This window comes from Sciurus vulgaris (genome assembly GCF_902686455.1).
Source record: "Sciurus vulgaris genome assembly, chromosome: 8".
In the NCBI taxonomy this organism is placed as follows: domain Eukaryota; kingdom Metazoa; phylum Chordata; class Mammalia; order Rodentia; family Sciuridae; genus Sciurus; species Sciurus vulgaris.
Window position 1 is genome coordinate 65,950,077 of NC_136468.1, and position 25,810 is coordinate 65,975,886.

The window sequence follows — 25,810 nt, forward strand, 5'->3', positions numbered from 1 at the left end:
TTATCATATGCAACATAGCAATGAATATATCTTTTCCTTTTCAGTTGATTTGTTATCACCAGATAAATCCCTAGGAATGGTGTTACTGAGTCAAAATGTAGAAACATTTTTTACATTTTCTAGTTATATAGGTATTATTATAGCTCAAGATAGTTTCTTTCTAAGTTAATACAGATATTAATAAATTTTAATACCATTTTAGTTTTTATTTTTGATACCTATAACTGCCAGATATTCCCCTATTTATTTAATTATTGGTGCCTTAGGTGAGTGGCCTATTCAGATCTTATTCACTTTTTTGGCTGGAGCCATGATAGGATTTTATTTCATGAGACTTTATAAATCAGAATAGTCTAATTTAGAAGGAAAATTGTGCAGTAAGGGACCAAAAGAACATGGTCATGGGCAAAGAATAAAGGAAGACATAAGGGTAGGGAGGTCGAGAGGCACATAATAATTAGGGCCACAGCTCATGAGAACAACCAGTTAATTCTTGTGACAATAGGGTAGCTTTATCTAGTCTTTAAAAGAAAAGTCTGTATCTTCCTTATTTTCAAAGTCAGAGCTAGAAAAAAATCTCTCAGAAGGATTTATACTTTTGACTGGTAGGAATTTTACTGTGACTCCTTTATTCAAGTTTATGTAGTAAAATGTCAAGAATATAATTACAGATTTGACCCTCTCAAATGCATGATTAAGATCTTCTAGCAGAAATTTGTTTTATTGCACTACCCACTAGTAAGAATATAGCCTTTTTCTGGCACCTGGTGATGGCAGCTGCATTGGGCACACAAAGTTAGCTTTTTCTCTTGAACTTTTATGACTGCTATTATTTCAAAGGTAGGCAAGTTGCTGGAACCTTTATTTCATTGACAAGTTTGTGCTTTAGAAATCAGGTAATGAAGTGATATAGACATACTCTGAGTTGTATTAAGTATATAACTCAACTTAGACTTTGCATTCAGGATCTATCTGTATATATATTCAGCAAATATTTATTGGAGAACCTGCTAAATATCATCTATACATGCTTACATCTCTCCTACTTTTAAAAGCAAAGCAAAAGAAAATGAAAATTCTTCCCAATTTTTGGGTCTGCCTATAACAACACAGTTAAACATATTGAGATAAAGGCTACATGTACTGTATAAATTCCTTTACTCAACATTTTTTAATCCATTATAAACTGATTTTTGCAGTTACCACTGCAGTGAATTACCACGGAAATACCCTCAAACTAAATCCAATGGAAAAGTTTAATCCTTCTTTTACTAGATTTTTTTCATTTTTTTCTGACACTGTTGACCTTTTTTTTTTTTTTTTTTTTTTTTTTTTTTTTTTTTACTGACCACGTAGTGTGCCTTTCTAATGCTGGTGTTTTCTAGGATACAGTCCTTGTTTTTCTTACATTCTTATTCAGTGCATGCTTTCAATCTCAGGACAAGCATAACTTTGAGTGCCTTCTGAATGTCCCTGACTCCCAGCTATGATCTATTGCCCAGTAGGTCACCAATTCCTGTAGACTATTCCCTTACCATCTCTCAGGCTTAAGTACTTATCTTTCTAACTCTAGCTATGCTTTACACTGATCTGATTTCTCACTACAACTCTTTACCCTTACTTTACTCAAAATATGTCTGAAAAGTTGATCACTTCTTTCTGTCCTCCACTGTTGGGCTGGGCCTGGCTCCTACCAGTTCTTACTTGGATCACTGTAATAGCTGCCCTAGGGTAGCTCTGCTATAGCCCTTGTCTCTGCTAGTAGATTGCCAGCACAGTGATTCTTTAAAATCCCAAGTCAGGGGTAGAGTTCTTGCCTCACATGGTGGGGCACTGGGTTCAATCCTCAGCACCACATAAATAAAGGTGTTGTGTCCATCTACAACCAAAAATAATAAAAACAAATTTAAATATTTTAAAATCCCAGGTCAGTGCACGTCATTCTTCAGCTGGATGCTTTGTTCAGAGCACAGACCCAAGTGTGAACTGACATTTTTACCCCCTTGTTCACCTTCTCTGCTGTAGTCATAATGGCATCCTTGTGGTTTCTAGAACATTTCCAAAAAACACACTTACCTCAAGGCCTTGGTACTTTATGTTTCCTTTGCCTGGAATGATTTTCTCTGTATAGCTAGCTGCATGACTCACTCCTTTAATTTTTATAGGTTGTAGCTTAAATACTATTTTATTAGGGAGACCAACCTAACCAAACCCTTTATAAAATGGTAACCGCTCTCCTTCACCCTTCTATTCTCTCTATTTTGTATTTATTTTCATAGCTTATGATAGTGTCCGAACCATACAGAGTTTCTAAGGTTTGCCGAAAAAATGTCTTGTTGACTCTGCTTTCCCCTTGTTAGGTCAATACTCATATTGCTGCCAGAATGACCCTTCTAAAATAAAGGTCTGGTTGTGGCACTCAATAGACTGAAAATCTTCATTACTCATTGGGATAATGTCTGAGTGACATGATGCAGAATACAATCAAAATCAGCTCTTTTACCTCTGCTGCACATACCCTATACTCCTCCAAGTTTCCAACTCTGCCATTTTCATTTGTATTTTCATGTATTTGAGTGTTTTGTTCCTACTTTCTGGATTTCTCTCCCTTCCATTCTTTAGCTGGCTAAATCTCTATATTTCCAGAAGCTTTACATTTTAATCCATCCACCTATCCATCCATCCATCCATCCATCCATCCATCCATCCATCCATCCATCCATCCATCTATCCATTTATTCAACTTAATATATATTTTTGAGCCCCTGCCACATGCAGGCACTATGCAGGGTACTCTGATAGCATCCATTGCCTACTTTTACTAAAGCTCTCCTATGACTGTACTGTGACTAGTTTTTTGGCTCATTCTATATCTAATAGCTTTCTGCTTGTGATGCAATAATTAAAATTTTTCTTGTGTGATGCATTCTTGCCCTCTAAGTACTTAACAGTTTTTTAAACTTAGATTTTTTTAAAACTACAGAATATCACTTTGCAGAATTTAATGCCTAACTTACTATGATTTTGTAAGTAATTAAATGGAAAATGTGTCAGAGGAACAACATAGTATTCTGGAAATATGTTTGCTGTTAATGTCATTTTGTTACCATTTTAAGTGTTACCAACAAATGAATATAGATTTATACACTGTTACTGATGCTTTTCCCATTACAGTTTAGCATCAAAATCCAAACAAGGAAGGATAACATTTTACTAATCATATTATTTATGACTAAATTGCTTGTTTACAGCTTGTGGAAATTATATTTGAAGAGCTTCCCATAAACCTCTGATCTCTTTAATAATTCCATTTGTAAATTATTTAGCATCTGCATCCTGCCGTTATGTAGGGACCATGTAGTTGTGCTAGCTCATTAAAACTGCATTACTTTAGACCCCAGAATTCACCAATGGGATTTTATTATAAACACAATGAAATTTTGATTAGGGTTCTGAGACAAGTGCTTGTCAAAGTAAATACTTGCTATACATGTTGATATGTTATCACAGGGCTGAAAAAAATAGGCTTTTAGGAGAACAATTATAAGTAGACTAAAGAAAGGGAAATCATTTGGAAGTCCTACAGTAAATTCATAAAATAACTCATAAGTCCAAACACCACTGGTACACTGAAAAAGGAGGCTTTTCCAGCCCATTCAGAAATACAGGATTAAGCAACCATCAGATTGACGTCTTCAAAGTCCATGTTATTTTAAATTATGGACAAGTTCCATAAACACTTAAAGAAATAGAACGATACAGTCACAACTTCTAGGACTTCGTAAAAACTGATAAACTTTTTTCCTTATGAGTAGAGTTTTTAGCTCTGTCTTTCTGTGATTGAGGATCCTTCATTCAAGTGAGTCCTTTTGCTAACAGAATAGGAAAAATTTGTGTTCTTTGTTTCACTTATAAATATGCAAGATGATTTTACTCTTTCACCTGCTCCAGGAAGAGTTTGTGCATACATACCTTGAACTGTAGTACGTATCCAGGTTTAAGGGTCAAATCTCGAGTTACTGCAAATCGATCTCCATCTGATTTCCCAAACACCATGGCCGAAGGCGTAGCAGCACAGAAGGTTTCATTTTTAACCATTCCTTCATTAGCCAGCATCAACCACACACTCATTTGATTCATAGGGTAATCAAATGCTGGCTTCTCATAAAAGTTCTAATAGAAACAATGCAAATAAAGTAGGAAAGCAATTTGATAGCTTTGAAAACAAGAAAGGTTTAGTTCATGACATGCTGGGCCATGTACCACTTGTATTTCTAGGAAAATTTTAAATTTAATTAAAATTTTAAAATTTAATTTTAAAATTTTAATTAAAATTTCTAGGAAATTTTAAATTAACTTTCTTTTGACTACCATGAACATTTTCTCCTGATTTAACAACCAAAAATATTTTGCTGCTGTTTATAATAAATAAAATAATAAAATAATAATTTTGCTTGATAACTTGGTTAGACTTTATAGTCCTTTTCACAGCCAAATAATCTGTGAACTAGTAGTCAAGAGAGGTATCCAAAGAATGAAGTTACAAACACTAAAATACCTGGGGTAAAGTTGGGTTCACAACTGGAATAACCTGCTTCTGCTTCTCTGACAGAATGATGATGTCATCTATAGCCCACTGGTCATAGTCCTCCCCTGAGAACACCGGCTGCCACCAGCGGAACCTGGTGCAAGGGGTCTTAGCAGCAGCTGGAAGCTCCAGATACACAAATCTACATAAAAAAAAAATCATTTATGGTGAGAAAAGGAAAAACTGTATTTTTCTTAGAAGCTGGTGAAATAACAAGCTTAGCAACAGGAGAGTTTATTTCTTTGATGTTTTTGAATTCTAAATTTGGACAGATCAGACAAGGAAGTTTAATGCGGTATGAAAGTTTAATCCTGGTCATGTTTACTTCATTTGGAATTGTATCTTTTGGAAAAGAGGAAAAATATTTTAGCTGCATTTGATTCACCAACTTCTTTTAACTACGATATGAAGGCTCATAACTTTAAAAAAATGAAGAAAAAACAGTTCCTTCATAATATTACATTAATATAGTAATTTTAAAAATTTAAGAGTAATTCTTACTGTGGAAAAATCTAAGTATGCACTAAAAATGAAGCAAATCATCCATACTTTACTGCATTTGGTTGGCCTTTGTTAACATTTTGATGTATATCATTCCAATCTATAATTTATTATATAGGCATTTACACTTTAAAAACTTGACATTGTATCATAAGCAATTCTCAAATTAAAGTTATTTAAGAACAATGTAAGTCTGTGGTGAAAAATCATGTACACATGCTAGTGTTTATCTTTCCTTATTACAAATAATTTTGGGGTGGAACATCTTATACATAAAGCTTTCTCTACACCTTAGGTTTTTTTTTTTTTTTTTTTTAATTTAAGATTCCTATAAGTGAAATTATTGGGCCAAATAAAGTGGTCATGTTTAAGGCTCTTGATTTTCCAAATTCCTGTCTGGAAAGGTTATGACGGTTTATAATAATTTGCAGGATGACACAAGAGAGACTGTTTCGCTGCTCCATTGTGGAGACAGCCCTGGGTGTCATCATTAAAAAAACGGCACCTTGGTTGTTAAAAAGTGGTATATTTTCATGTAATGGAAGTTCATTAGGATTCACATTTTATTGAACGTATTGCTTCCTCTTTAGTAACATCCACTGATTCCTTTTATTTATTTTCCAATTGGGATTTTAGTGCTTTTTTTTTTTTTTGACAATTTGTATGAGCTTTTAACATTGATTCTTTATTTCTCGTATCTGTTGCAAATACTTTTCCCAATTTGTTTTCCTACTTTTCATCTATTTGCTTTCTTTGAAAAAATAAATGTACATATATATGTAGTTTTACATTTGCATGTAGTACATTTTTATGTAAGTAGTCCTTTTCTTGGTGAATTCTCCCATTGAATTTGTATTTAGATCTTATTTTCCCAATCAGATAATAACCTATTAACTGTTTAAATCATCAGTGAATCTTTAAAAGCTTTTAATGATATAAAGTGACAGTCTCAATATTCTTCCAAGTGTCTGCCCCTGGTTTTCTAATAGAACTTGATTAAATACCTTTTATTTCATTGATAGTTCCTGTATCTTTTTTTCATATGGAAGTTCTTATGTACATCTGAGTCAGTTTCTTGGTCATCTATTTGGCTTCCTTGTTTGTTCTATTTGTGTTCCAGTGTCATTTCATTTTACTTACATAGGCTTTATAATAAGATTTAATATCACATTGGACATTCCTTTGTCTCTTTCCCCAAAATGTAAGCTATTTTTGCCACCTTGTATTTTTATATATAAAAAAAGTTTCCCCCTCATATTAATTACATGTATTTACTATATGCATGTATGAAATTGTCACATGGAAGCACATTATTAAAAAGAAAAATTAAGAAATATCTTCATTTCATAAATTTCAGTTTTTCAATCTGGAGATACTGTATTATTTTCCATTTATTTGTTGTCTTCTGTATCTCTGAAGGAAATTTTGAACTTTTGAAGTTTTCCTCATAGAAATTCTCAGTATTATTTGTTAAAGTTATTTCTTATATTTATTTATGTGTTCGCTACCATGAATGGGGTCTTTTCATCATATCTTTCAACTGTTAGCTACCATGAATGGGGTCTTTTCATCATATCTTTCGACTCAGTTTCTTAATTTAGTGTCACAGAAACCTGAGACAATCTGGTGAATTCTTTGACCTCCCATAAATATTCTCATAAATAAAACATTTTGCACAGTATTTGAGGTGGTTCACAATGCCTTGAGTCCAGGTTATCTACTTTTGTTAAAACTAAGTGTCTCTGGGATTTAAACAAGCCACTTGATTTTTGTTTATTTTAAGAGTTGTCTAGTCACTTTATTGAACTGATAATTTCCATTTTGACATTTATATTACGTGGAAAAATAATTTGTGTTATTTTAAACTGTTGTTTAAACCAGTTGGCACCATTACCAACCCTCTTTCTACTGGACTGCATCTTGGGGACTTTCACTAGGTTTCATCTCTCATCTGGGATTCACAACTTTCTCACTGGACATTAAATCTCATTTTGCCCAATTGCCTTGTTTCTGGTTTCAGTCTCTTCCCCATGTTCCTGAGGTAAAATGCTTTTTCATATCTACTTGTGTTATCTATTATGGAAAGTTATATTGCCTTTAAGGGACCCAATATTTTGAATCAACAAACTTGTAAACCTTTCACCTGTTATAAAGGTATGTTTGAAATAGTATGTTTAAAATATATTCAATTTCTAAGAATTTGATCTACATATTCCTTAATAATTATCTTTCAATACAAGACTGAGTTGTAATATGCAAAACAGGAACAATATTAATACATTAAAGCTTAATTATTGGTGGTCAACATATAAGAATTTTGCCTTTGCATTAAAGTACAAATATACAAATTAGAAAAAGGAACACTCTAAAAGTGATATCCTTGCATAAATTTTAATATTTATATAAAATATAAAGTATAAACATAGAATTTCAAAATACTACACAATTACAAAAGAACTAAATTTAAAAATATTGACTGCTTGGTGCAGGTATTACCTTTAAACAAAATTATTTTCCTAAAGGCTTCAACAGTTGTTGTCTAAATTATTCCCCCCTTAGTATGGTGGCTGAACCTGGGGAGTGTTTTAACACTGAGCTATATCCCTAGCCCTCATAATTTTTCATTTTGAAACAGGGTTTCACTAAATTCCTTAGGGTCTCACTAAGTTGGTGATGCTGGCCTTGAACCTGCAATACTCCTGCCTCAGTGTCCCAATTTGCTGGAATTACAGGTGTGGTCATTGTGGCCCAGCTGAAATATTTTATTATATATATTCTCCATCTATCAAAATTAAGACAGGGAAAGACCAATGAAAATTTTTAGAAAATCTCAACTCTACAGACTCATTCATAAACGGTTTAGGACTTGTCCCAGATGTAGCCATATGAAAACTTTTAACAACAAACCTGTCTTGCTCTTGAATCTAACAGTTTAGCATATTTTGTGTGCACATAAAACCAAAACTCAAAACAAAATCTTCCATTGGGAAAGTGAGCTTGGAACATCCCCATAGCACATTGGGTAAACAGTGGTCAATCATCATGCTTTTCTTTTAGCCACAATTTTTTTTCAAAATCTTTTAAAATTCAAACATGAAGCAAATGGGTTCTGTTTCATCACTTATGTGAAATAAAATCTTTATATGTTGGTCCATCATTTATGTTAAATATTTATGAGTTTGTCTATTTTTGTAACTGTCAACATTTTAGAAATGCCTCAACAAAAATTTAATCTTTACCATTCCTAGAAACCACTGGAAGACCCAGCAGGTGGGAGGTTACCTTGGCTTGCTGAAATCTGAGAAGTACATCTCTGCCAACAGGTGCCACTGGATGCCCCCATTGTTGCTGTACTGGAGGAGGACGCCCTCCTCACGGCTGTCTGGTTTGTTGCACGCACCACTCTCTCCGCCTATCTGGATGTAGAACTGGACAAAGTCCACCCAAGAGGTATCCAGATCCCAGCTCACCAATTGTCTTTTCCCAGCCTTTCCAAAGAACAATAAAATCACTGTCAATTATCTGAGAGCTCTTTGGCACTTGACTGTTCTGTTCCAAGTTTACATGAACATCTTAACACTATATGGAGGTGGTTTTGTCCCCAGTTACTGATGAGAGGAGCAAGTTGTGCCATTTTGCTGTGTGCTCTAGCTATAGTAACTGTTCTTGGATATATTTGCTTAATTTCTTCATCACTGATCCCCAGACTTGGTTATGAGACCCTTGAGGATTTCTCATTATACCAAAGGGTACTTGAAAATTTTTAAAAAATGAAGCAAAATTAATTTTAATTAAAACTCTGCCAGTTTTTGCTTTGTAAATCTCCTCTGGGCAGCGTAATGGAGAAGGAAGACAATATACTTTGGAATTAGTTGGATTCAGGCTTTTTGGTTTCTGTTTTTGCAGTGCCAGGGACAGAACCAGGGCCTTGTGCACTCTAGGCAGGCATGCTACTACTGAGGTACATCCCCAGCCCCACTTGGACCTGGGTTTGAATTTCAACCCAATACTGTTCATGAACTGTGTGACCTTTCTAAGCTCTTATTTTCCTCAAAGGTACAATATGGGTAATAATAGCTTCCTCATAGGCTGTTGTGACAAGTGGGTGAAATAACACATGACACAAGCTGTCTAGCCCACTATGTGCCTTCCTGAAGAAACATCATCTCCAGAGATATGCCTGGATCCTTCTCTCCCATGGGAATTAGAGTCAAACAGGCAAGATAGAAACTTCTTGGAAAAGAGAATACTCCAATGTCTCACGCTCCCAGTGTGCCTGCCTGTTATCTGCCTGTCTCTCATCCTCAAATACAGAGGTTGGAAAGGGTTCATTTAAATAAGTTGTTATAACCACTAAACAGTCTTGTTATGTCTTTAAAGTTTTAAAACTTTCCACAAATTCATTAATTCACTTCTTTCCATTGGTATGTCTGTCCCCTGTGCATCACAGTACTGTTGTGAGGTATACAAATGACAAGGATGTCACTGTTATTGTATGTAAATGATTTCATGTGAAGGGAAATGAAAGGCTTGCTTTTGATATTCTTTCCCTAAGCAGATTCTGACTAAAGTGTGGACTTCTCCGAGTTGGTCTCAGAGAACTCATAAGGAGTTCAATTAAAAGTCAGGAAAGAAAACTGAGATGGTATACATAATACAGAAAAACAGCCCTCATCCTTACAGTGTGAACCCTACTCTAATCCACTAAGTTCATTATGGAAGGGTTTCAGTTATCAGAAGTTATAGGGTAAATATTTGGGGCTAACTAAAGGAGTACACTGCTATTGTTAGAACTAAAGCCAATTAAGAGATTCCAAGGCAAATGAGGGTTCCCACAAAATGAGAATTAATTGTAAGGCTGGAACTCACTCTTTGGAACTTTCAATTTTAAGTATGTATTTGAAGAAATCTTATAAGTAATATGCATTTTGAACTTGTAATGTGTACTTAAAATTTTTTTGACTGTTGATTTGAAACCCTCAGCCATCCTAGTATTTTCATGCTTCAGGATCATTGCAGGAAGAACGGTTTTTAAAACTATATAACCTAGCAGGTTAATTCCAATCTAAGCAAACTTATGAAAACCTTGGCATGTGGAAATGAGCCAGAAGGATACACATCTAGGTGATGAGAGTTAAAAAAGTCAATTATCACAATTAGCTGGTTGGAATGATTATTCTATTGTGAAATTCACAGAGCAGAGTTGTTTTTCCAGGAGATGATAGTGTTAGTAGTCTACAGAGGTTTCGAAAGAAGGTTTTGTGGGATTTTTGTAAATGGTGGAAAATATCACACAAATGCTTAGTTTGGCACTGAAAGTGTTTTTTCCTAGAGAATAGCACAAATCATTTTCTTTTGTTCAGTGACCCAAAATAATGCTGAACATTGTTTTAAAGGAAGTGGAAAAAAAAAAGAAGAAGAAGAAAACAGAAAAGGAAATGACTCATGACAAAGTTTTTGTTGGAATTTAGAATTTGATGTAAAAGATGCTTTGAAGTTCTATTACACTGTGATCAGTGGATTTGTGTGTATGTGTAGATATGTGTGCACACATGTGTTTCTATGTGCATGTGTGTTGGAGTAAGAGGTTAAGCATCACCTCATTCCAGGAGTGTGGAAATTACCTTCCAACTTTATTTTCAAATTCTAGGTTAAAATGGTTCACTACTTTAAGGGTTTAGCCAAAAATAAAACAAGTTTTAACAGGGAATGCGTTCAGAACTAGAACTTTTACAACAAGACCCCTAAAATATTTCATTAATCTTTACCTTTTACCACCCATTGAAGTTTCTTTAATGAATCAAAACACCACTTGTAACAGACTTCTATTTATCTGAAGATAACTATTTCTTCTGCATTTCTTTCTTAATTTCATTCATTCATTTTCTTCTTCAACTATTGTGCCAGGCAGGACACCATTTATTACATAAACAATCATGAAAGGAGACCACAGATTTGTGGCAGAGACAGTAATGACAACTGAGGATTGTGGACCAAGTCCTGGTTACTTGTAGAACCCCCTTTGGTCCTAGGATCACTTACTAGTTCTCAAATCTATTTAGTCTTGAGTACTTATTGACATGTGTATGCCTAGTGCCAGGCGTACTATCTAGAGTTTGGCTCTGTCAGTGGGGTTCTACATTCTGCCAGATACTATGTGGACACAAAAAATAAATACATATATGATCAGTAGACGTATAAACGAGAGTCGTTCTAAGGATAGAGTGATTACTACAGTTTGTCCTAGCTCCTGAAGTCTTCATGGACACAGCAGGCTTTGAGAGGATGCTGAAAGGTTTATGTGATATGGAAAAAATGGAAGGTATAATGGGGCAGTGGATCCAGAGCAAGGCAGGGAAACTGGAAAACCTTGGATGATGAAGAGAGTTTCCTGGCCAGAATAGAGAACTCATGTTTGGAAAATGAATACAAGTTATGCAGGGAGGGCAGGAGACCATCCTGAACATTTGCAAGAGGAAAGAGAAAGGATGGAAGTATATTTTTAGATAAGTTAATCGCAGGTTTTGTGCATAGTCTAAAGTCCTTCCTTTGAGTTCTTGCCTGTTGGCCACTTCAAAATGCTTGCTGGAAGAATGCCAAACTGTTAATCCCCCTCTCTACCAAGCCAGTGAGCACATGACAGTGGCAATGCCAATCATGACTCTGTACACTAGTCCTCTCAGGACAGAGAGAGACTGCCAATCTAAAACCTTCTTCTGTTTTTTTCTTTGTCTCTGCTTAGAAAGCTCCATGGCTATTGTGCCACACCATGGTGACAGTGGAATGGAAATAGAGACAGCTCTGTGGGCAATTGAGTTAAATATTTCTGAGGCCAGCCTCCTTGTGTTTTGACTGCATGAACTCAGTTTTTCTCTTTTTTGGCTACAGATGGTTTCCCTAAGTAGAAATCTAAACAGATCTGAATCATATAAAAAAAAAAAAAGCAAGCAATTACTTTGCTATTCTGACAAAAATCCACAAAGGAAAGCTGGATTGGGAGGTGAAAAGAAACATTTCACTTTAAAAATTATGTGAACATATTCAATGATACCAATTTGAAATTTATTCTCATAAAATATAATTATGATTGCTAACACTTAAGAGTTTTTTCAATGTACCCAACATTATTTTTTGATCTTAACTGTACTAACTCACTTATTACTCCCAACATTCCATTTTATAGACAAGAAGACTGAGATAAAGAGAGATGTTATATCTTTGCAAGGTAAATCAATCAATAAGCTTTGGAACACAGATACAAGCCCAGGTTATCTGAATCCATAGACTGTCTTGAGTTAAGTGCAAGAAATACTGACATGTAACCCAGACCTTTTATATATTTAAAAATTGTGTGTGTGTGTGTGTGTGTGTGTACGCACATGGTGTACTCACATATATTGGGGTGTTGGGTTACATATTGGAGAAAGATTCATAATCTTGTTTTAAAAACAAGACTAAGGCCTATAGCCTTCCCTTTTCTGTGATTATACAGCATATGCAGATCTATATAATGTCTGTTGATAGTTCATTACTATCTTTAATAATGTTCATCAGGGGACCTTTGATGTCAATGGATAAGAAATGGAATCCATGGCTTACTTTCTATTATTTCCTGTCTTGTTAATTTCCTGATTCTTTGTTCTGCACCTGCATCAAAACAAAACCTGTACCTATTTTTGAACTTGCATAAATTAACTTGTTTTGGATTTTTGCCTAAATAGATTCTGCAACATATCAGCCCTATGGTATACTATCGACAACTCTCTACTTTGTACATGATGTAAAGTGGGACATTTCCAAATGTCCCAGAATTGGTGGCTCTAGTCCTTTCTGGAAAGTAGTATTAAGCACTACATAATCTAAAGGGAGTTGCTAATAACAAAGATATTGCTCAGATTGGAGATGAAAACTGTACCCCTTTCTATTCCCTTTGAAAATTGCATAAGAAGGTACATTGGAGCAGAAGAAAAAAGAATGTCCAACCCATACTGTAGCAAGGGAGGAGAAGGAGATGATTCCCTCTATCCCATCCCTAACCAAATGGACAGGGATTATGGGTGTCCTAAGATAATCAGTCAATTATACCTTGGTCCCTACTTGGATACCAATCTGCATGCCTAATTTGGTAGCACAAGTATGAAAGCTGAAGACTGCAAGAAAAAAAAAAAAAACCTTTTATGTAGAGTTCTACACATCAGCAGATTTCACCAATATCCATGGAACCAAGTCAAAATAAGACCTGAGATGTCTGCTCACCATGGAAAGCTGCTCAGTTCTCATGCAACAGCTCTGCACACTCCTCCCTACCATTATTCTTCCTTCCTCCAATCATATTTCTGAGATTAATGGATTGACAAAACTAATAAATGAACATAAAAGTGGTTTTCTATGTGTCAGAGATTCTTTTACATAATTGTCAAATTCTAACTCATTTAATCTACATAAAACCCCCAATGAGGTAGATTCTTTATTGTCCCAACTTTATAGATGAGAAAGTTAAGCCACAAAAAGATTAAAGTAATGTGCTCAAAATCACAGAGCAAGGAAATGGTAGCATCAGGCTGAATCATGTAGTCTGGCTCCAAGTTGCTTCCTTACCTTCTAAACTCTTCTACTCCTACACCTGCTCATTTCTCACCCCAAGCCCACACATCCACACACCTGCCAAAGGACAGGGTAAGAAAAGACCAAGAACCTTCCCCATACAAAAACTCTCAAGATATAAGCCTTGCTGGTATCAGAGTAGAGGAAAGAAACAGGATTTAAATTAGGTACAAGATAAGAATTGTAAACCAGTCTCATCTGGATCTGTAGTAGTCAAAAAACAAAACAAAACAAAAAAACTCAAGTTTCCCAAGATGTAGTGAAGGGATAGGAATTTGACAAAGCCCTATCAAAAGCAGGGAATGCGGGCAACAGAAAAACATTTCATATATGTACCTTTAAAGTTCAGTCTGCCCTGTAAGCTAGTCACACATTAAAGTAGCACTGCCCCAATGGCTCACCCCAGTCTTGGTCATACCTTGCTGAAGTACAGAGATGATCCAGAAGAGACAACCCCACATCCTTGTTCTGGTTTTACAATTTCTCCCCCAATTACTTCTTGCCAGTCAGACTCCCAACCATTCTGGTTCTCAAAATCTGACATAATTGTTGAAGGAAGTGCAGCTTCTGGATGGCATTCGGTGCCTTGGTATCCCTGGTCACACCTATGAGAGAGCAGGGCCAAGTTACCAAGTCATCAACTACTTGGCAGTACAACAGTTATTTTGCCTAAAACATCTAGGTATCTTACTTTTCCTTGAGTTTTACAATTAACATGAGATTTTTCTCTATAGTGTTAATCTGTATATGTGATGTAGTACTAAAAAATTTAGTTTTCACACTCCCCAAAATAAATAGAATACTTCTTGAAAAGACATCGTAGTAGAATGGTAGAATTTGGGTAGGTAAGTGTGCTTATGGGTGTGTTGGGTGGGAGCAAGTGAGTGGAATTTTCCTGCAACCTTAAAAAGTCACACAGAAATGTTTGTTAGACCAATATGTAACTCTGGCCATGTTTTAGTTTCTCTTTATGATTGAATTATGTCTCCTTTATAGTCTTTAAGGATTCAAGTGTGTTCCTATCTCATTCTCATTAGTGATAATCACCGTCTTGTTTCCCTGTGTGTACAACCTTGAGCTTCTGCTGAAGTGGCATAGGAGAGCGAGCTGCAGTGTTTCACTTTCAAGAGGAGAAAGGAGAAAAGACAGCAAGGCATCTTTTAATAAACTGAAATTTAAAACCAGAAGTTCTTGTCTCTGAATATATGGCTTTATATTTATTTTAATGTATCTTTTTTTGTTGGTGGTGGTTTTTGTTTTGGTACTAGGAATCGTCTATCACTGAGACACACCCTCAGCTTTTTTATTTTTTTAATGAGACAGGGTCTTGCTAAGTTGCTCAGGCTGGCCTTGCACTTGGGATCCTTCTACCTCAGCCTCCCAAGTGGCTGGGATTACAGGTGTGCACTGCTGCACTCAGTAAGTGTAATGGTATCTTTTACATTTAAAGAAAGAACAGAAAGTAGGCTCATTTTCTTTCAGTTATTTCATCATTTATTAGTCTACCCACTAATTGACAACGACAGCTGTGGTATGCCCACAGACACGAATCCCGAGAGGCAGGGATGGATTGCATTTGCTGGAGCTCGTACCTGCACATGCCATGGTCACATGAACCATGCCCACTGCACATGTTGGGGCACTGCTGCCCGATGTAAATGTTGTCTAAAGCCCACTCATCTTGGGCTGTATAATAGCTCTGACTCCATCGGAAGCGGGTAGCACTGGACCTGGAAACAAAGTACAGTAATAAAAATCGTGTTTCAACTGAGAAGTAGTGCTCCAGACTGCCAGAGCTCCAGATAACTAACTTTCTTGTTCTTTTAGTTGTCCATCATTTTTCTTCAGTTTAATTTTCACTCAATTACTGTGCCATACAGCCATTCTATCATGAATGAAAGTTAAAAAGACATTTCCAATATTAGATATACTTCAATCTTAATTCATTTGAGACAGTTTAAAGAAAATTTTTTGTTGTTGCTCAGAGATTTGGTGCTAGAAAAAGAAAGGATACTTTTTAAAAATAAAAATATCCACTAAATGGAGCTGTCACAGAAGAAAGTATAAAATTTCCAATCAGAATATTTCAGTTTCTCAGAACAAATAAATCATGCTATTGGCAGATTTTCAGTTAGCTCACAATATAAAACAAAGAATTTTGTTTTGGGTAGAGAGTTTTGTATTTCAGGATAGAGCAGACATGTAGTATATATGCTACACTATTTTCCAAGTAAGAACACCTGCATGCTAAAGTCTGCTTCCTTCTGAAACAGTGATTTGCTTGAATTTCATGGACCAGTGGATCTTCACTGGAGATGGAAACTGAAGTGGTACACTGCACAGACAGAAACACTTGGGACTTTAATTCATTGAAACCAGATGTAAAGCCTAATAAAGAAAATATTTTGATAGTAGTATCAAGAAGGCCTCAAGTCACTCACTACTTTAAAATAATATTTTTAAAATTATGGCACATTTTTCACTTGTAAGAATTTTCAGGGGTCTGTCATTAGATCTTTGGGTCAAAGTACTAAACAAAATAACAAAAAAAGGAGTTGCAGAATTAATGTGGGGGCTTAGCTACCTGATTAAACCATTCCTAAGCATGCCATCTACCCATACATTTGATCTTAATGTCTCTGAATGATCCATTAAATTTTCTGCATCAATTACACATATTAAGTACTCCCTAAGTACATAACCACTGTTAAAATCCAGATGAAGATTTTATTGTTTATTTTACTAATGATCTGTTGCTAATAGGTTGCACTTTCATCTCTGGTAGGATAATTCCTGGATTCCCTGGGGTACATCCAGTAGACACAGTTTTGCTAGTTTATCAGTGCTTGTCAAAGGGTATACAATGGGGCAGGTGTACCACCTCCTCTGTGGTAACAGGTTTATGCTTGTAATTAAGCAGTCATGACAATTTCCACAGTCCCATTGAGAAGCCGTTTTTAGAAAAGCCCTCTCTAAAGGTGGAAACAATGTCTTGCAGTCTAGAACCTACAGGATAGAAGCAAATAGAACTCATGCACCATCATCATCATGAAAAGGAGAGTTGACTTATAATCTGAGTCAAGTCCACAGCCACAGTTGACTAAGCCGTAAACTCATTTGAGGCAGGGATATCTTTTGTTCCAGTGGTTATACAGGAAAAGAAAAAAGAAAGTGCTGATAAAAGTGAGTCAAGGTGTGGTTGAACAGCTTAGGAAAGGGCAGACTGTTTCTCACTTCTGTAGGTAATGGAGTAAAGAATGTACTAGGAGTCAAGGGACAAGACCCCCCAGACCTTGATGTCCAATTTATCAGCTCTGTGACCTTTAGTGAGAAATCTAAGCCTTCAGGGGTATCCACTTCCTCACTTCTCAAATAGAGGGCTTCAGCAAACTGATTTCTAAGATCCCTTCTAGCTTTCAAATAAAACGATTCCTCTAGTAGTGTGTTGGCCAAGGTGACAGTTTTCTTTATAGTTAATGCTGCTACAAAACCCATGGCATACATTATTATGAGGCTTTGCCACTTTCAGTATTGAAATGGGGTGTGAGGGGGTTCAGGAATCTGTCCTAGATTTCCAAGTTTATTTATGCTTTTACTAGTCACATACAGGCACATTCTAAATTCTTTTTCTAAGTAAATTAATCCTTACACACAATTTATAAACTCTTGAAAAAGGTATTTCTTAAGACAAAAAATAATAAAGGGAACTATTCCATTTAAATAAAATCCATAGTTTAATGTTCTGATGTTAATTAAGAGAGAATACAAGAAACGGTGGTTGAATATTGGCTTCATTTTTAGTGAGAAAAAAAAAAAAATCAGTTGTGTGAGCCATCTCCAGCTGGTCACACGTGGGAGGACAAGGTGTGATCTCACTGATTTTCAGCTGCCTCACTGCTAAATATTGCTTAAAATATCAATGTTTAATTTGCCTGATTCTCTCTTTCTTCCAACTAAGTAATCTTAGGAAGATCTTGTACACTTTGGATAGAATCTGAAAGTGCAACTACTGCTATGTGGGTCATGAAATGAGGTTGACTTGCATTTAAAACCCAAACTCTATGGATTCCCAAAAGCAACAAAACTTGAATCTTCATTTAATTTTTCCCCCCATATAAACTTCAAAACAGAAATAAAATGGCATTGAGTCATCTCTTGGTAGTTGGATAGCCTCAGGAATCAAGGTAAATGAAGGCTGACTAAATTGTATTTTCCACCTTCAGAGTTCCTGTGATTACATTTACCCAATTATTCTGAAACTCATTCAGTCATTAGGTGTTGATTTGTTTATGAAGTCGGCGACTGACAGCTGTTTGGGTCTCATTAGGCCCTGTTCTTATGTAAATGTCTCTCATAAAAACGAAATTAATTTTCATTGGGTAACAAATGTTCAGTTCTTATACAATATAATTTCTCTGAACAGGTGTATACATTTGATATTTCCACTTTAAGTTATCCTATCTAGCACATTTTCCAAAGTTAACAGATCTTAATAATGCTAGGGTCACATTTGCTTTTATGCATTCAATTTATATTTTGCGTAAGTTTAAATCAAAACAGCAGAACAAAGATTTGGCCAAAATAATACAGCTTCAAGCTAAACTTTGCTGCTTTTCCCCAATGAAATATTATTTGCAAAAGTTTGAAATGAACATAATAAAGTTATCAAGAATGCCAAGAAGAGTAAACATATTTAATCTTTATAGCAGAACTTTTAAATGTTATAGATCCAAAGTGACAATAACCAGTTAAACATTACTTTTTAAAAAATGTAGCAGTAATGTTTAGTTTGAGTATTATAGTCAGTAGGAATGCTAAAATAAATATTCTACTGGGCTGTATGTTTTTAAAAAATATTTTCACTTTCTTTTTCCAGAGCTTTGAAGGAAAGTAGAGAAGCAGAATTTAATCATTATTGCATGCGTTTAAAGGCAAATGGACAAAGAAATAAACTAGTTGATTTTTTCTATTTTCAAACTGTAGTATCTTATAATGAAATATTTCTTTAGTTTATTGAGGCACACTAAATTAAAATTCTATTTAATTTTCCAACATTCAATGAGCACATCTACTATATGGCAGGCACTATATTGAATCTAGAGTTTAAGGGTCAACATATCTCCTTTCAAGTGTTTAATTAACACTGAGGAGAATTAATTTTTCTGACTATGCTAAAACTTTCAACTTGGTGATGTTCTTTTGAGTTATGAAATAATAGCAGCATACACTTTGAGTGTAAAATACCTACAAAGGTATTTTTCTGACAAGGTTAATACTTTTTGGATACTTCCTCAGATACCATAAATAAGAAAAATAGCTCATAATGTTTCCAGGGGTAAAAAGACATCTCTAAATTACACCATCAATATTACCTTACCATAATTTTGAAATCATACTACATTTACAAAGGAATAAAAATCAACAATTTCAAGTAATGACAGAAATATACTTAATTGTATGTGTGAAATAAGGGGAAAAAACCCTCAGTTGCTTGTGCCCAGTATGACTAGTATTTCAATTGTTGATGTGTCATTTTGCATAAACTTTTACTGATATATATGGTTAGAAAGTCCTTCAAATTAAATCAAAGTTTGATTATATTCCTGGCAGTAGACATCAAAAAGTAGGTATTACAGAAAGTAAGAACTTGATATACAAAGTATCAACAGAGTATCTGAGAAATGACTCACAGCTGGACAAAAAATAAAAATCTGTACAAATCAAATTTCAAGCATTTTATTCCAACTGACATAATGATGTATTCTTAAACCTAATCAAGGAGTCATTCTTACATAATGCAGTGATTCAATCTAAAGGCATTAAAATAATGCCAGGTTGTTAATCAATTATTTTTGTATACAGTCTAATTTTTATATAAAATAATCTGAGGATTTATTTTATAATTTTCACAAAAGGGGTATGAAAGAAAGATATCACAGAAAAATAAAATACTTGTTTCTCTTATGCTTTTTCTGCTGTACACATCACAGAATCAGAATTCTAGGACTGTGAGGGAATTTTAAGATAATCTAATTAAAACATTTCATTCTATGATTAAGAATTGACCTTAAAAGATGGTGAATGTGAAGATCATGTGGTTAACCACTGGCAAAGCTATTCTGAGAATTCAGGCCTTCTAATTAAATATATATATATATTTTTTTTTTTTTTTTTTTTTTTTTTTAGTTGTAGAAGGACACAATACATTTCTTTTATTTTATGTGGTGCTGCAGATTGAATCCAGTGCCTCACACGTGCTAGGCAAGCATATTCTACCACTGAGCCACAACCTCAGCTTCCAGGCCTTCTAATTTTTATCTGGGCTTTTTCTTTAGGCAAAGGTCATCCTGTTCAAGGGCTTTAAATCCTATTCATAGTACTTAATTCTTAATCCCCCAGACCCCCTACCCCTGCCTCACCAATACTGCATTATTTTGATTTGTCTACCTAACATGGAAGAGTGTAATATCTGGGAAAAGCTATTGTGCTTTTTTCCTTCACATTACTAAAATATTATTTCTTGATTATCAAGGCCCCTGTCTCCTGGGGGATGATTTTTATTTACTAAAAAAAATGTCACTAGAGAAAGGAGTACATGTTAAACTTTTGATATAAAAAGTAGGGTTTTGAAGTAAGTCAATAAATTTGCAATTTATACTGCTCATATTTTTAGATTCCTGTATCATTGCCTTTTGTATGTCAAACCTAAAGGAGCTGGCTCTTAAGTTCTCCTCCCCAAAACAAAAACTTGGGGCAACAAGGGAGGTCAGAGGAAGCTGGGACACTGGGAAACAAAATTTTCATTAGCTCTATTTTTCAAATATTTTTCAGTACAAAAGAAAGATTTGGGTATTTAGAGGGTATAAAACGATGAATAAATATCTTCCTATTGTGCTTAATTCATCTTAATATTCAAGTCATGCCAATAGAGATAGTAAGTTAAAGTGACAGCCATATCTAAAGATGTCATTTCTCACCAAGTTTTCTGGGGAAGAAGCACTATGACTCTTCTCCACTGCGCGAACTCACTGGCATGATAAATACTTGCTGATGTAAATTCTTGACAACTTGGCATACTTGGAAGGCATTCCTGAAAGAGAGTAAGGCAAAATTAAACTCCACCTTCTTTTTCCCTCAGGGGAAATATGTTTACACACCACTGTAAGTAGAAAAGACCTGAGGGAGCTGAGCATGGTGGCGTCCGCCTATAATTCCAGCTGGGAAGCTGAGGCAGGAGGATCAAAAGTTCGAAGTCAGCCTCCTCAATTCAGCAAGGCCCTAAGTAACTTAGTGAAACTCTGTCTCTAAATAAAAAATGAAAGGGCTGAGGATGGGGCTCAGTGGTTAAGTGCTCCTGGGTTCAATCCCTGGTACCCAAAACAAAAGCATACATACAAACAAAAAACCTGATGAAGGTCTAATGTAATAATCTTAACTACTGGTGATGTGGATGCATTCCATGATTTTTCCTTCCGTGAGGCTGAAACATTTGGGAAATAACCACAAATGAGATGCCACATGGAATGAAATGTCTCCCAGTTCTCACATGTACAAACAGAAATGGATCAGGGACTCATTTTTAAAATCTGTTATTGGCATATGTTAAAACTATTCTATTCATCAAGGTATTTATGCATTTACTGCTATGCCAGATTATTAATGTATACATAAAAAAGTAAATTTTATTTTAAAAAATGGATCTGTGTTTCTTTTTTTGTTGAGACACCATATTCTTTATATAGTCTATCTAAAGGTAAAGAGACAAAGGAAAGGAAGAGATGAAGACACGAAATGGGGAAATGAGAGGTAAGTTTATAGTGGAAAAAGAATAGAGAAAGTAGTATTTAAAATATAGAGTATTCAATCTTGAAGTAATTCCCATTTTTTTAAATATTTCCAATTACCATTTACTATCTCGTAATGAAGAATGTGTTATCTTTATAATACATTGCTGACTTTATGCCCAATTTTGTTACAAATGATGCTATTTCTTTTCAACTTGAACTAAATTTTTAGAATTTTAACTGCTTTCATATAAAAAAAGGAAGAAGTCACCAACTTGAGAAAATATACTTACTTCTTGGACAAGATGCCAGGTAAGGCCATGGTTGGTTGAGTACTCCAGTTTAACCTGGTTATCCATGTGGGGGGTGTATTTCTGGCCACATCCCATCACCAAACTGAACTGAATCATATAGGATGCACCTATCTGCATTGACTGTGTTTCCACATAGCGCATACTTGAGGCAAGTTTAGAATCTCCTGTAAAACTGAAAGAGACAGTGGTGGAAATCAGAAAATTCTAAAAAGTGAATCTAAAAATTAAGCTCCTCACTTTGATTTTTCTTTCTTTTTTTCTTTTTCTTTTCTTTTTTTTTTGGCACTGGGAATAGAACCCAGGGCACTTAACCACTGACCCACATCCCAGTCCTTTTTATTTTTTATTTTGAGACAAGTTCTTACTGAATTGCTTACGGCCTTACTAAGTTGTTGAGGCTGATCTCAAACTTGATCTCCTGCCTCAGCCTCTCTAGCTGCTGGGATTATAGGCATGCACCACAACGCCTAGCTAAGCTCTTCACTTTGTACTGTATGCTAAAACAGTGTCGTGTTACTTATTTAAACCTTGCTAAGCTCTAGAACAGATTTCACTCAATGTAATAAATGTGATTTTAAATAATCTATCAAAGAAGCAACTTTTTAAAAAGTTAATATCTACAGTTGTCAAATGTATCTGAAATTGGGTACTCACTCATATATTGCTCTCATTAATCTCACCTCTTGCAATCTATCCTAAGGAAATAATTATAAATTCAGAGACAATTTTATAAAAATGTGATGAATATTACACAATTAATTATAATAATAATTGGTCACAATCTCATTGTCAAACTAGAGAAAAATGGAAGGCTTAAGTAAACTGGCATAGACAGCTACCTGTCGCAAAATTATGTATGTTTCAAATATTTATGAAGGTAATATAATCACATTTAAATATATATTATGAAGTACATTTCAAAAATATCCACAAGATGATAAAGAAATGAAATTGACCAGAATGTTTGTGGTCTCTGTGTTTGGTGGTAGAAACTTTCACAATTTCCTTTTTTTTTTTTTTTCTTTTGTTGTTTTCCAAACAGATTCTAATGCTCATGCATTAAATACTGAAAAATCATAAGGTAATTTTAACAGTTGTGCCCTAAGTCAGTAAAATTCCCATGTTTTACTGGGTCTCAAATGAGTATTGTATAATTGTAATTGTAAACTGTTCAAAGGTAGACAAAATTATTATTATTTTTTAGAGAAAACTTCTCAAGGAATCTGAAATCTTACCAGGAAGATTAAAATATGGACACATTTGCACTGAATCTACACAGGTCAACTACACTAGGGTTTATCTACCATGGCACATGTTTCTGTCATTCTGTAAAAGGTTCACTACTGTGCTTCAACAGTAACCCCTACTAGTCAGAGGGCATAGAAGATATGGGCCAAGGAGCTAATGTAATACTCTGTGGAATCTTTGCTGCACTTAGTATATTTCCTTACTTTTCTTTTGTGGTATCAGCAAAATAAGGAGGAACTACTATGACTTGCTTCTTGCAGAAATGAAGATGTTATTTAAAATGCAATATTGTTCATAGATTGAGTCACAACAGAGTTGGACTCAAGGTTATAAAATACAAGCTTTCCCCATCAATGAGTAATTACCATTTAGCTAACAGATTTTAAACTAAGATTTTATACTTGAACAATGAATAGAGAAATAAAACAGAGGTACTCCACTATCTGCTTTAGTAAAATGTTCAATAAAAGGAAGGAGTTATTATATTCAGTATGGTTGGTCTTGCAAATCAGTTAAGAAATCACAAAAGCTACAACTTCTTTATTGTTATCGAAAAAGGTGCATTTATTGAGTGTAGGTCCAGAACAAGACTGTGCTGAGCATAATACCCATGTTGTCTTCTTTAGTTTCATCCTTAAAGTAACTCTGAGTAGTAGGAACAATGATCTCTTTTTAGCAGTTGAGGAAATGGGGTGTCAATGGTAAGGAGTCAGTGAGAAATTGGTTTTGCTTGACTCCAAAGTCTCTTAACCAATATACTATCTCTGTGTCTTTCAATCATTCTAAGATTGGGAGAGGAAAACACTGCAATTTGAAATTTGCTTATAGTTAATTTATAAGTCATTAACTTCCAGTGTTTATGCAATGACACTGTGATGCTAAAGACATAAAGCTATGTTATATGTTGGAGTACACAGGACACAATCTAAAAATATAACACTGTAGAATGCAATTTTTAGCAAAACTGGCAAAATAAATCCACATAGAACAAAAACATTAGTAAGTCATACAGGCACAAACTTATATCTCTATCATTCCCATGGTCTTCTGAATAGGCAAAGAAGGTTTTCCAAAAGTTTTTTTTTTTTTTTTTTTTCCTGGAAGAAATAGTGTTGCTTTTAGGTTTAAATGCCCCTTTTAATGCTTTCAAAGAGGGATGTAATCAGAGGCACGCCAACTAGGCTTCACTTAAATTGTTCTTGCTTTAAAAATGTGCCATCTTTCCTGGACATCTTAAGAGAAAACCCCACAGTGCGGGCAGCATGTAACCTCATGGATCTGCAAGTGACACAGAGCCACTAAAGCCTTCTCACTTCTGCCATGCATGCAATTTTCCTACGCCAGCATTTCTGAAATAAGTTAAGATTATTTTCATAGTTTTTTAAAAAATTCCTCTCTTCCGGGACTGTTTACTGTCCTCATAGTTCTATACAAAACAGAAGGAAATGCTGTGTTTTACACACACATCATGTGCACCTAACCCTTATGTGGTTACAAAAGGAGCTATGAAATTTGCTGAGGAGCTGGAAGCATACACACAGAAGGAGCTACTATGATAGAGAACAGCAGATTTTAATGATGCCAAGACACCAAGAAAATAACAACATAAAAAGTATGTAAAATAACGAGTTCAGTAAGCAAAATGATGGCAGTTAAACAGTGACAACAAGTCTTGCTTAGCAACTGTATCTGTCAACTGGTGGAAGAGCTGCCCAGCGTGTCTGCCGTTTCTTAGTGTAGGCAGATCCTTAAGGGTGGGCCAGTTAACTGCCAGCCACAGCCTATTGTCTCCCCAGTCACCTTCCAGAGATTGTGTCTACCAATGAGTTCTCACTAGTGAGATGTAAGGGAAAGATGCTAGGTGTATTTACTCACTGCCTTCAATGATAAGTTTTTAAAAAGGGACTGGTGGAATTAACCCCACCCTTTTGCCTGTTGCTTTTATGGGTTTCCTTCCTTTCTAGAGGGGTATCGTCTCTCGTTAGCAGAACGAGCACATGGGTAGAGACCTCTTTGCTGAAACTGTGCAGTGAAATCCTGGGTCTCTGGTGGCCTTGTTAAGGTACTCTCCAGTCCTGGGCTGTCTGTTCTGGGCCACTTGTTATAAATGAAAACTAAGCCTCTTGACTTGTTTATGCCAGGGTCAGTGTTTTCTTGTTTTGTAACCTAGCACTGGATGCATTTCTAACTGCCACACCTGCCACACCCCATAGTACTGTATGATATATATCCTGATGCCTTAATCAGAAACAAAATGACACAGGGAAAACAGATGTCCATGCTTTAAGCTCTAGCTCACTCACAGCACAAACTCACTTGACTGCTTCTGGTTTACTCAAGTCTGGCTGAAATCAAGTCAGGGATATTAAGTTCGCAGTTTCCATTCTGCATGCTCATACTCAGTTGGGGTGTGAAGGCAGAGAATGTCCTCTAGTTTACAGAACTGCTCCTCTTTGCTGCTCACTGAAGTTAAGATTATGTTTACAGAGGCAAAAATGAACCTGAACTTTTTCTCTGTTACCATCATAGGAAGAGAAAAGAATAGCCTGCATCAGCATTTTGGGAAGAAATTCTAGAGACAGAATGCACTGGGAATCAGGAGGCTTAGCTTTATTCATGCTAACTTGAAAGAGTGCCTCAAAAATAAAGAAATGACTTTTAAAAGTTCCTGTGTCTAACTGCAAGATTTAATGAGACAATGGGATATCTCTTTTCACTAGGATGATATTACCCCTCTCTTTAATACCAACCGCAAGAAGGCTAGTAGGTTA

At 35.3% G+C, this 25,810-nt stretch overlaps 2 protein-coding genes across 8 annotated transcripts in view; one reads left to right on the top strand and one right to left on the bottom strand.

Moving 5' to 3' along the window:
- LOC306667427 (uncharacterized protein) overlaps window positions 1-4,726 on the top strand; it is a 36,869-nt gene extending 32,143 nt beyond the window's left edge. For all 5 annotated transcript variants that reach the window (XR_013765537.1, XM_079150046.1, XM_079150047.1 and 2 more), the window contains one exon: window positions 4,613-4,726. Coding sequence is in view for 4 of the 5 variants with exons in the window: in XM_079150046.1 (XP_079006172.1) it covers window positions 4,613-4,646 (34 nt within the window). In the remaining variant the exon portion in view is untranslated. The remainder of the gene's footprint in view (window positions 1-4,612) is intronic.
- The window catches only part of RELN (reelin), a 472,616-nt gene that overhangs the window by 95,552 nt on the left and 351,254 nt on the right, over window positions 1-25,810 (bottom strand). For all 3 annotated transcript variants that reach the window (XM_079149959.1, XM_079149958.1, XM_079149957.1), the window contains exons 21-27: window positions 21,771-21,963; window positions 20,671-20,783; window positions 15,286-15,423; window positions 14,112-14,298; window positions 8,372-8,577; window positions 4,559-4,730; window positions 3,973-4,173 (exon numbers count right to left, since the gene is read on the bottom strand). In XM_079149959.1, the coding sequence (XP_079006085.1) occupies window positions 3,973-4,173; window positions 4,559-4,730; window positions 8,372-8,577; window positions 14,112-14,298; window positions 15,286-15,423; window positions 20,671-20,783; window positions 21,771-21,963 (1,210 nt within the window). The remainder of the gene's footprint in view (window positions 1-3,972; window positions 4,174-4,558; window positions 4,731-8,371; window positions 8,578-14,111; window positions 14,299-15,285; window positions 15,424-20,670; window positions 20,784-21,770; window positions 21,964-25,810) is intronic.